Source organism: Eucyclogobius newberryi, unplaced genomic scaffold (assembly GCF_026437365.1).
Source record: "Eucyclogobius newberryi isolate DKJ021-1_F unplaced genomic scaffold, fEucNew1.0.hap1 SCAF_17, whole genome shotgun sequence".
In the NCBI taxonomy this organism is placed as follows: domain Eukaryota; kingdom Metazoa; phylum Chordata; class Actinopteri; order Gobiiformes; family Gobiidae; genus Eucyclogobius; species Eucyclogobius newberryi.
Window position 1 is genome coordinate 30486998 of NW_027315801.1, and position 12749 is coordinate 30499746.

The window sequence follows — 12749 nt, forward strand, 5'->3', positions numbered from 1 at the left end:
GCAGAATACTTCCATGTACTTCCATGTACTTCCATGTGCAGGGAGAGCAGCGCAGGAGCATTATACTTCCATGTACTTCCATGTACTTCCATGTACAGGAACAGGAGCAGCGCAGGAGCATGATACTTCCATGTACTTCCATGTACTTCCAAGTACTTCCATGTACTTCCATGTGCAGGAACAGCAGAGCAGGAGCATTATACTTCCATGTACTTCCATGTGCAGGAACAGCAGTGCAGGAGCAGAATACTTCCATGTACTTCCATGTACTTCCATGTGCAGGGAGAGCAGCGCAGGAGCATTATACTTCCATGTACTTCCATGTGCAGGGAGAGCAGCGCAGGAGCATTATACTTCCATGTACTTCCATGTGCAGGGAGAGCAGCGCAGGAGCAGTATACTTCCATGTACTTCTATGTACTTCCATGTACTTCCATGCGCAGGGAGAGCAGCGCAGGAGCTGGATACTTCCATGTACTTCCATGTGCAGGGAGAGCAGCGCAGGAGAATTACACTTCCATGTACTTCCATGTACTTCCATGTACTTCCATGTACTTCCATGTACTTCGTGGTTGCCAAGAGGCACATCATTATCACGTGTACTGGGACTGTCCTTTGGGACTGCAGTCTGTTTTTGACATCACCATCCCACACAACTCAAGAGTGCACACACAACTCAAGAGTGCACGCACAACTCAAGAGTGCACACACAACTCAAGAGTGCACGCACAACTCAAAAGTGCACACACAACTCAAGAGTGCACACACAACTCAAGAGTGCACGCACAACTCAAAAGTGCACACACAACTCAAGAGTGCACACACAACTCAAGAGTGCACGCACAACTCAAAAGTGCACACACAACTCAAGAGTGCACGCACAACTCAAGAGTGCACGCACAACTCAAGAGTGCACACACAACTCAAGAGTGCACGCACAACTCAAGAGTGCACACACAACTCAAGAGTGCACACACAACTCAAGAGTGCACACACAACTCAAGAGTGCACACACAACTCAAGAGTGCACACACAACTCAAAAGTGCACACACAACTCAAGAGTGCACACACAACTCAAGAGTGCACGCACAACTCAAAAGTGCACACACAACTCAAGAGTGCACACACAACTCAAGAGTGCACGCACAACTCAAAAGTGCACACACAACTCAAGAGTGCACGCACAACTCAAGAGTGCACACACAACTCAAGAGTGCACGCACAACTCAAGAGTGCACACACAACTCAAGAGTGCACACACAACTCAAGAGTGCACACACATTTGAAACTTCTGCTGGGACAAGGCCATCACAAAAATGGATGACACAAACTGCACCAACAATTAAGGACTGAACGACATCACAACCAACATATGGAAAATGGAAAAAAATCACACATGGACTCAATCTGAAAATTGACAAATTTAAGCGGAACTGGACTAAATGGGACTTTTCTTTCTTTTCCTTTGGATGCCACACCCTATTCTTTCCTTGTTTGTTTGTTTGTTTTATTTGTTTTATGTGTTTTTAAGGCCCAAAGTCACTGGGATAGTGGGCTCCAGTCACCCACGAGACCTAAAGGGAACAAGCGGTAGAAAATGAATCAATGTTTTTTTAATTTTGAAAAAGATAAAATAAATAAACATCCGTGTGGCAAAAGCCTCCTCTTGATCCCTTCTCGGGTCAATTTAGATTATTTTTTGCTCTAGAGAAATAATACATTTAATTATTTATTTATTTTTTCATTTTTTTTACAATCAATGTATTTATTGTTTTATTTTATTTTTATTTCAGAGGCTCATAATAATAACTATGTCAGAACACAAGTGTGCAGATGTGCCTGGAGCTTTGCCAGCCTGATACCACTCTACAGCAGAGTCTGTCTCCTGATGACCCAAGTGTCCATGGCATGGTCAGGCTTAAGGTTTGTAAAAACAAAAATGATCATATTTGTCTGAATTTCCAAGGAAAACAAGAATAAATGTATCTATTGGTGGCCTATCTCTATTTAGTTGAATTTAAAGCCCTTTTCAATGTTTAATTTGTTTCAGGTTAAGCTGTAGTTTGCACCTACAGTTCAGTTGATACAGCCTGTGTATTTCTAGACATTCAGCGCCCTCTGTGGACATCCAGCATCAAGGACAAGGCCCCAACAGCTCAGTGAATGTCTGAGGCAACAGAGGATGAGGCGCTGGAGGAGGGACCATCATCTTTGGAGGACAGACCATCATGGGAGGACAAGTCACACTGCTTTTGATAACATTGTTTGACCACAAGGGGGCGGTGTTTGACCACAAATATGACTTCGGTGCAGGAGACTTTTTTTCTAGGCTTCGTTACAGCGCAATAGCAAATCTGACTTGTAACAAACCTTTATTGGACGCCAGTTTTATGCGTTGTACATAGTTCCTACCTCTGTTTGTCTTTTTCCAGAAAAAAACAAACTTGGTCAACATTGCTGAGATACATTTCCAGCGGCAATACCACCTTTGACCACCAGGGCCTCACGTATGGAGAAAAGCATGGGGAAAAGGCGCATGGAACTGAAGGGGAAAACGCGCATGCGCTGCTGGTCTCTTGTGTCGTCACGGCGGTCTCTGTACTGGGGGGTGCTGGAGTGAGGATCGCCACCCAACCACTCATGCAGCCGCAAGCAGAGAGAGCCACTGGTAACGCGAGGGAAACGGCTTTTACTTTTTAATTTTGATTTGAGAGTTTTCCGCGTGATGAGCTGAGAGCGCGCGCTGCCGCGGATAACGGACTCTCTGTGGAACCGGGAGGCATGGTGTGGTGAAGAAGAGCTGTCTGGAGACACACTACAGCTGCTGCGCCGAGCATCATGTTTGAAAGCTAAGAATCAATTAGACATTTCCATGAATGTGCTGCTGCATTGTCTATAGCCCTGAGAGGCTGTGATCCGCCGTGTGTCGCGTCTGTGCGCGGCTCCGTGAGCGACTGGACGCACAAACCCCCGGACCGAGAAGAAGGGGTTCGGATGTGCTGTCTGCCTAGATTGCTTGCTTCAAAAAATCCAGCTAACTTTCCCCCTTTCCTTCCCAACAGCAGTGCCATCGGGCACTGCTCAGGAGATGGCGATGAGGTTGGTCCTCTTTGGATTTCTACTGTTCTTCACCGGGATTCTATCTTCTAACGGCGTAACCGTAGGTAAGAAGCCTGTTGTTCTGCCTCGCATTGTGATACTCGTGTACACTTTACTGTGCGCATCAGGAAATCAGGCAAATGAGTTGTCCTGAAGGACACACGGTCTCATCATCACGTTAGGCTCGACCTCCAGAAAGCCTTAATCACAAACAAAGTAGCACTCTCAGCGCTCAAAGCTGTGGCCTATCCTTCACAGACAGGCCTGCTGAGGATGCCAGACCCTGTTTTACATTCAGCAGGTACAACACAAGCAACAACACTCGACCCACATCCAAGCATTAACACTGACTCATACAGAACAGCGTTGGCCTGCACTTTATTCCCTCCGTGGTATTTCTCAGTGATACAACCATCTTCATTCACAAACCGTGTCGCTGGGTCCCCCAGGAGCCGCTCTGGTCCCGTCACACACATCAGTTTGCAGCAGTCACATCACTGGGACTGTGAGGCTGTGTGTTTGTCTCAGACATGCGAATAGAGTAGTTTCAACTTTTAGGGCTGCTATTCCTGAAATGCCCTCATTTTGACCAGTCCTGGCCCCTGTGTTTGGGGCAGTGCATGTAAGAGCTGCTCAGGAGGCCTGCTCTGCAGCTTGTTGCTATATTTCATATTGGTGTCTTATCATCTGGCTCCTCATTCATAACCACTTTCCTTAAGTTCTCCAAATATGTGCATTCTAGACATTGCTTGTCTGTTTTGCTGATCTGGATGTGATGGGCTTGTACTGGAGGCTAAATGCTGTCATGTCGTAGAGAATGTTGTGTTTTATTTTAAAAGTGAGGTATTTCCAGAGCATGGCCTCATGAGCCACCATGCTCCTCCCACTGGCTTCATCAGTATGCAACATCTGGACACAGGAAGACCATTAATCCAACTTAGATGTGACTGCAAAGGGGAGGAGATGGGGGAGGAGGGGGCTTGAGCCAGAGTCAGGGGCGAAGGCTGGTGAAGCGAGAATAAACTTCACTCAGAGACTGAAACGGTTACATCATAGGGAGTCCGGGTTGGAGAAAGCCAGTGTTATGTCACACCAGTTTAGTGTTGTCTGAGGTCCCAGAGGACTGTGTCAGCATCAGCACAATTACATTTGTAATTGTTTACTTACCAATGTTAGTCATTTGTGCAACAGAATTATTATTTTCTGTTAAGATGGAGTCAAAATAAGATGAATTCCTTATTTCTTTTAACGTCTATGGAGCCTGGCTATATGTTTACTTCGAATTCTCTGCCTTGTATCTCAAACCATGCATTTTGGATATAGTTGCACGTTCTATGTCCTTTCAAGTGGTTTCATACTAAACTTGTCAAATAAAATGACCGTGTTAATACATTTCTACTGGTCCACATGACAGAAGCACTGGGGCCATACCAGCTTCTTCATTCATTTTTGAACAATTCCAATAGATTTCAAAACTGGAATCAAGAATATCGATTCCATATATAAATCAAAATAAAATGTCCTATTTGTAGGGAAATTTACTTATACACACATATTATACTTTATTAACATTGTAGATCATTTACAGTTTTATTTATTTAAGTTAGCCATTACTTATAAACGGCTCATGTTTATGGAATATTTAAGACAAATATGTACATAGCCCATACAATTATACATAAAAAATATCAATAGTTGGTGTCGATTCGCACAGCTCTAAGAAGCAGACTTCCAAAATGTGTCTGTTTTATTAGATTTGTTGGACCAAATGTCTTTTGAACTGTTATTTGTTTTGGGAGCTGTGGTTGGCTCCCAGGACCACTGAGCTCTTCATGACCTCGAGCAGAAGCATCTCCTGGGCTTCTCAACACTTAGTTTTTCTCTCGTTGCTTATTTGTAAAGATGTGTTTTAGAATATGCCTGTCATGAAAAAAAAAAGATCCTAAGACCTTTGGCTGGTTTTGTGTGTAGTTTCAGATGGTGAATCAAGAGGAGGCATTTTCCATGAACATTATAAAGAGAGCACACATGGGTGTTCACATTTTTCAGGGGGTTGCAACGTTTGCCTGACACAACTGTGAGAATACTGGCTTTATGCTTTCTGTTTTACTTGGACATCAATGGAGAACGCTTCAGACTGGCCACCGATTAGCTCTGTTGCTATTTTGGGTTGGTTTTGATCATTTCCCCCCAAATCATAGGATATTAAATTAATATAAATTCAGTTATTGTTAATTTGAAGCACTGTTTAAAAAAAAGTGGGGAAAAAAAGAGTATAGTAATACATTATTTTTACATAAATTATTTGAGTGCATATGATTTATATAGTGCTTTTTTGGCCCCTAGCCATGCTTTATATTGTATTATTATTCCACAGCACATCTGATGGTGGTAAGCTTATATGTAGCCACAGCTGCCACAGCAAGGCTGCCAAGCTGTGCCATCGGCTCCTTCAACCACCACACACACTCACTCACACACTCACACTCACACAGATGCAACAGTTTGTACTCACTATGACCACCTGGTTTTCAGCCTCTCATACAAGTAGTGACCAGGCCCAGATGGAGCTTTGACGAGCCTGGTCACATCCAAATACATCCAAGTCTTCAAATAACGCTTGTCAATGCAGATATTGGTACAATATATTGGCTAACACAATAAAACAATCTTATTATGTCCTGGTCTGCTATTGAAGGAGCTACTCAGTTGTCCCCAAACACATGTCGTCACTGCAGATTTGTGTCATTTTATTGTACATGTTTATTACAGTGAGGTGCAGGGAAATGGGACCACCCTGTGATAACACTCTGTATTCACCCTGTTGTCTAAGTGTGGACAACTACTGATTATTCCTAGGACACTGCAATTTCTCAATTGCAAACTCCAGCAATGTTTTGAGCTTGAATACAATTATGTTCTAATTTAATCAAATGAAACTGAAAAGGGTGTAAAGATGTGTGGATATGTGGTGAGAGGTGTGCTGGAGGATGTGAAGAGGATGACGACTCATTTGTTTATGAGTCATTCTCTGCAGTTACAATGTCGTCCTCCTCCTGGTTTTTAAACGACTCGTATGAGTAAATATATCAAGTCACATTAAACCATTGAACATTATTAACCGAAACAAATGTTCCAGTGTCGTCCTAGACTACGCTAGTCCTTTCCTTCTTACAGCCTTGTGTTTGTTACTGGGAAGTTCACATGAAAGTTGCCCAGACGGGGTTTACTGCTGAATCTGTTGTAGTGAGCGCAGGAATTTATGTGGTCCAGCCCTTATTTGATGGCTCCTATTTTGTGTTTCCATAACAGCTGAATCTTAGCTTTTTCTTTTATAAACAGTGCTTTGCTTGGACTACAAAGTGGGTGTAAAATGTGGCCAATGCTATATGCGTTCATTTAAAGTCTTTTACCATGTTTTTCATGACTCTGGTCTTGGACGACATGCTGAGGCTCATCATGTTACCTCAGAGGTCCAAACTGCTACCAAGGCCATAGTCAACTTAAGACATTCTTGTGCAATGATTTATTGAGCAAAAGCCTTGGCACTGGCAATTTGTGGCAAAAGCTCACAAAAATGAATATGTATACTGACAAGTACTAGTAAACAGCATCTTCATGAGTGAAAAGGCTGATTAAACTCTAGCTAACTCACTTCAAATGTTGTCCTCTCTGCTGTGGTCCATATTATTATATTTATTATTTACACCCAATAATTAGTTAACTAATAAAATGTATAAATTCTACTGGTTGGTTGCAGTTATTGACTGCATGACTAAAGCACTGCAGCCCTACAAGGCTAAAACAAAATTATATGTTTACCTTGAAATAGCTAGATACTTTTGCCTTTTCTAGATCCATAGTTTGTTCTCAGTTCTTCTTTCCTTCTTGATTTTACAACACAAAATGTAGGTGCGAATGGAATACAATACATGTTTATTCCATTGTTGAATTTTACTGCACTACAACTCATTACTCAGCCAGGGTGCTGTTAAAAAGTATAATACAAACAATTTAGTACAATACAAAAAAAACAGTATTGAAAATGCCTTGTATTGGTAATTATAAAAAGATGCTAAGAAGGGACACCAACAATGTATTTAAATCTAAAATGTGTTGCTTTGAAATCCTTCTAAACTCAAACTTTACAGCAGAGATTACATTTAAACAAGTTGTTTTGAGGGTTTTTGAACTCTGTAAGGCCAACTGAGGGCCAGCAAAGTGACTTGTGATCGAAACCAGTCCCAGACTCAGAAATCATGCTCAGCAACTAGGTTGATTATTATTCATTAGATATGTTTATTTTTTATTTTTTTACTTCGGCTAAATGCTATTTTTAATACTTGCATTGTAACAAAGTCTTAAGACATAATCAAACAGATCAGTTCTGTACTAAGTTGCTAACCCACCAGGCTTTTGTGCTCTCCACCGTTTGTACAAGTGAAAGATGTAGTTCTTTGTGTGCAGTTGTTCATCTGCAATAGTGACTCTTGAAGGAGCTCGGCACAGATGAAATCAATTAGAAGGTGCTGGAATGTACTGCATGGATCTGGAGTTGATTTGTGTTGAGATGGCCGTACTAAGGGAGAGGCAGATCGCAGTAAAACTGGGTCAGTGTTTTGTCCCAGCTGGTGACGCTGTCTGGAGCCCTCTATCATTTCGCCTTTGAGTGTTACCACTGCGTCATTTATGGTCTGTCCTCTTTGTCCACAAAGATACTTTTGGCTGGTTGCTGTTTGGAATCACATACGAAATACCAAATTATGTCTTCTTCAGGAAATAATGTCTTCTCAATAGCCCATTGTTATCATCCGTTTATGTCTGTGGCATCAGTTGGTAAAACTTGCAATGATATCATCTAATGTAATGCCATCGTTTGGATTGTTAATAGAAATTTGAATTGCTCAGATTTGGACCACCAAAAATATCTCTTAGAAAGGAAAAAATGACTTTAAAGACTCTAAAAGGAGACTGCTGAGAGAGGAAGGCTGTCAGTCTCTCTTCAGACTAACCCCTCCTCAGCCACAACCTCCAATTAGGCTGTGAGGTCTTCTCAGTAGCTACTTTTCACTGGTGTGTAGTCAAGACAAAATTAGAAGCCACAATGTTGTATTTCCAGTTGTATGCCCACTCGTAGGGAATAAGTGGGACTCAGAAGAGATGCTGTACACAGGGCCATAGAAATTGAGGAAATCCCTTTTATGCTTTGTCAGGTCAAAACCTTTTTGCTCAGTTGAATTTTGCCGTTTTGCCACCTTGTGTTAAGGCAGATTAAATGGCAACATATGATCTTAAGCTAATCTAGTGTATTTACTGCTTCACCAAAAGGGCCAGCACATTGGTAAGCTCAGTGGCAGCACAGCTTGCAGGCTGGACCAGAGCCATGGCAAGGCTCCCTTTCAGTCTTTCTCAATTATACGTGAGCGTGTTTTGTTGCATGCATTTTCATTTCCCTGTATTTAATGTCGGTAATGTTCTCAACGTCTTATAGTACTTTTAGATAAAGGACGTACTTGTTGAGATGCGGTCAGATTGATAATCGGATGCGTAGCGAATAAATATCTTCTTTCTTTAATCGACTTTAGACTATCAGTTGATTATTCATCATTTATTTACACGTATGTTTTGCTGTCACACGAGGCAGAGCGCTAAATCCCTCTGTGTCGGAGTGCGATGGTGCTGTAGCCTGATGCTCTGCTCTGTTGTAATTTCAGTCACATCCCAGCCCCTGTGCGGTGTACCCCTTCCACCTCCACCTCCCAGACCAAACACCTCCTCGCTTGCCAAGTACCAAGAGGCGTCCAGGGAGGGCTCTTACTGCTCAGAATCACAATGAGAATTACACACTTAACTTAAGCATCACAGGGAATTAGTCGGTAATATGGAACGATACATTCGTGTGTTAATTATTTTAAAACGTATCGTAGTTCCGCCTTTTATTTAATGATTTGAACCTCAAGTGAATGTTCGTGTGTCTTGATTTTTAATGGAAATGGGCTCGAATCAATACTCAATACCTATTTCAGTACTATGACTGTAACAAAAAAACAACGGCGACTTGTAACAAAATAATTGTACGTTCTTCCATGTTTTCTTTTATTGATAACATCATTTTACGACAGATTTTTACTTATTTTTGATACTGCTGAACACCCTGGTTGGTATTGATCCCGGTGTATCACGTTTACCTTATTTTGCCATTGGGAAAATGGCAACCTAAAAGATTTGAACTCTAAAAAACCGTGTCTTATTTTAACATCCTGTTGTTTTTTCAGTTTCAGACTTAACTTAAAGCCTGTTTGCCTCTCTAGTCTAATTGCTGCTATAGTGCCCTTAGCCTGTGGTACACCTCAACAATCTGTGTCTACTGTCTGCTCCGAAATGTTCTCTTTCCCATGGTGCGACTTCAATGGAAATGCGTTTGTGTTGTGAGACATGAAAGAGCAGCTCAAATCACCTTTGCAGTAATAAGAAATACAGAAAGAACCAAAACATCTGGAAGAAAAGAGGAAATTACAAACATAACCAAAGCTAAAGGCACCACTGTTGCTTGTAAACTTGTCAGGGAGTTTTTCTTCCTTCAAAAACTCTGTCTGTAGGGTTTTTAAATACAAAAACATCATTATAAACTTACTTTGACCTTTGCATGTTGTTATATCCTTGAGAGTTAAGATCTAAGCCACCTCAAGCTGGAAATTTCCTGTGTTCTGTATTAAACAGTAACTTGTAATGCAATGTTAAACCTTCCCAGACATTTTGTGACAACACACTCATTTGTTTGCCTTTTTTTTTTAGCTCCCAAGACTGAGGAGCAGCCCAAAACTTGCAGCTCGAAGCAGTTTGTATGCAAGGACCAGGTGACCTGCATCTCCAAAGGCTGGCGCTGTGACGGGGAGAAGGACTGTCCCGATGGCTCAGACGAATCTCCAGATATCTGTAAGTGTCATTGCCATATTGCACTGGCCCTGGCTTCAAACTCAAACCATAAAAGTCCGTATGAATCACGAGTTATAAGACATAATGCATCCGAAATAGGGAAAGTTGTGCTCTTTCTGACGACACAGTGTGTGGATCGTCTTCTCTGGTGAATTATGTGTTTAATTACGCAGCTGTGTTTAGTCTGAGCCTCCTGTCTGGTCTCTCGAACACCCGATGTTGTCCGTAAAAGTCAAACCGTGACAAATATCCTTCTCACCTCTGTGCTCTTCCATCAATAATCTTGTACTGCTAAAAGGTTTGTCTGTTTATACGCTGGCGCTCATGTGGTTTTACTGTCTATGTGTGCGAGTGCGCCTTCATCTCTCATGCTGCAAGTATTCTCTCAATAGTAGCACGTAGAAACAAGCAGTGGACTCCTGGCTTTAAGGGCCTTTTTATTGCTCCTAAAAACACTATTTAATCTTCACACAGGATTTAGGAGCACAATGTCTGGAAGGCCAGAGTGTGACATTGTAATGAAACTAATTCCCACAATATCAAGTATGAAATTTAAGGTGTTATTAAAGGGTAAAGATATTAAGGGATGAAAAGTCTCCTTGGCTAAACCCTTGAGTTGTCCCTAAGAGGAAATCCTAAGAGAAAAATATAAATATACACATTCTTCCTGGCGATTTCTTTTCCACGTCAAGAATATGTGATATTAAAGCTGCCTTGAGATGGGCAAAATTGCACTGTATTAATATTCTGTGATGTAATACACCAAATTTGAAGAAAATAATCAGTAGTATACCCTAAATAAATTGAGACGTTTGATTCTAGATTGCTGTCAGTAATTTTTGGATACGTAGCATCACAAAGAAATAACAATACTGCAATTTATTTCATTATGAAACATGTTTTTGGACGAATTCATTTAGGCCTTACAGACAAAAATATATCTCTTGTGGATAATCCTGATGAAACTATTCAGATGATATTGTGGCACTTAATGTGTTTGTAAATGTCTATGTTGAAGTTTCCATTTGGCTCAAAAATGAACTGTAAAATCAACCACATAAATGCAGAAATATACCACTTTATATTCGTGTTTGCATGTTTTTGTTTGCAGTCCTTTGGGTCATCAGTTTTTATTACAGACAATACAAAAAATTCAGTGTTTGTAATACATGATATACATCTCCCACCTCTAAATACATTTGCTTCTGCAGTTGAGTTCACGCTGATGGGCTGTTTGTATTTGTTTGTAGTGCATTAGTGAAACATAGGCTCATATTTCAGATGATACTTCACTACGAGATAGAGCCAGCACAGATAAAGGTTAGACGAGCGAGACATACTTAAAATACTTCCTCACTTTTATCTTGGCTCTTCATTCATGTTGTATTTTTGTTTCAGAGTAGCATCAAGGCCTTATCTGACCTGCTGTGAACATGATGTAAAGAGCTCAGAATTATGGCCACTTTTGAGCCAGAAAAATGTACTTGATGGTGCTGGTATCGGGCTCTTCAAAGCTCTTCTGCAGTTAAGGGAAAAATAATAACATTTTACACATTTGGATCAGTTTTTTTCATTCATAATATATAGAAATTATAGAAACAAAAAGCATTTTTTGTCTCTGCAGTGCTGTCGGTTGATGTTACACAAAACTTTGCTTTCATATGTAGAAAAGCTTCAATTGTAATCATCTGGACACAGTTTTGGAAACAAAGCGTGACCAGATGAACACAGTGTCCTACATTACTACAGTGTCCAGATGGCTACAGTGTCCTACATTACTACAGTGTCCTACATTACTACAGTGTCCAGATGGCTACAGTGTCCTACATTACTACAGTGTCCTACATTACTACAGTGTCCAGATGGCTACAGTGTCCTACATTACTACAGTGTCCTACATTACTACAGTGTCCTACATTACTACAGTGTCCTCACGACCACAGTGTCCTCACAACTACAGTGGCCACACGACTACAGTGTCCTCACGACTACAGTGTCCTCACGACTACAGTGTCCACACGACTACAGTGTCCACACGACTACAGTGTCCTCACGACTACAGTGTCCTCACGACTACAGTGTCCACACGACTACAGTGTCCTCACGACTACAGTGTCCAGATAACTACAGTGTCCAGATAACTACAGTGTCCAGATGACTACAGTGTCCAGATGACTACAGTGTCCTCACGACTAGTGTCCAGATGACTACAGTGTCCTCACGACTACAGTGTCCACACGACTACAGTGTCCAGATGACTACAGTGTCCAGATGACTACAGTGTCCAGATGACTACAGTGTCCTCACGACTAGTGTCCACACGACTACAGTGTACACACGACTACAGTGTACACACGACTACAGTGTACACACGACTACAGTGTCCAGATGACTACAGTGTACACACGACTACAGTGTCCAGATGACTACAGTGTACACACGACTACAGTGTACACACGACTACAGTGTCCTCACGACTACAGTGTCCTCACGACTACAGTGTCCACACGACTACAGTGTCCACACGACTAGTGTCCAGATGACTACAGTGTACACACGACTACAGTGTCCAGATGACTACAGTGTACACACGACTACAGTGTCCTCACGACTACAGTGTCCACACGACTACAGTGTCCACACGACTAGTGTCCAGATGACTACAGTGTACACACGACTAGTGACCAGATGACTACAGTGTCCTCACGACTAC

At 41.7% G+C, this 12749-nt stretch overlaps 1 protein-coding gene across 2 annotated transcripts in view; it reads left to right on the top strand.

Annotated features, from left to right (window-relative positions):
- The first annotated feature begins 2916 nt into the window (after positions 1–2916).
- Positions 2917–12749, top strand: part of lrp1ab (low density lipoprotein receptor-related protein 1Ab) — a 62433-nt gene continuing 52600 nt past the window's right edge. For both annotated transcript variants that reach the window (XM_072449929.1, XM_072449928.1), the window contains exons 1-2: positions 2917–3165; positions 9896–10036. In XM_072449929.1, the coding sequence (XP_072306030.1) occupies positions 3090–3165; positions 9896–10036 (217 nt within the window). In that variant the 5' untranslated portion in view covers positions 2917–3089. The remainder of the gene's footprint in view (positions 3166–9895; positions 10037–12749) is intronic.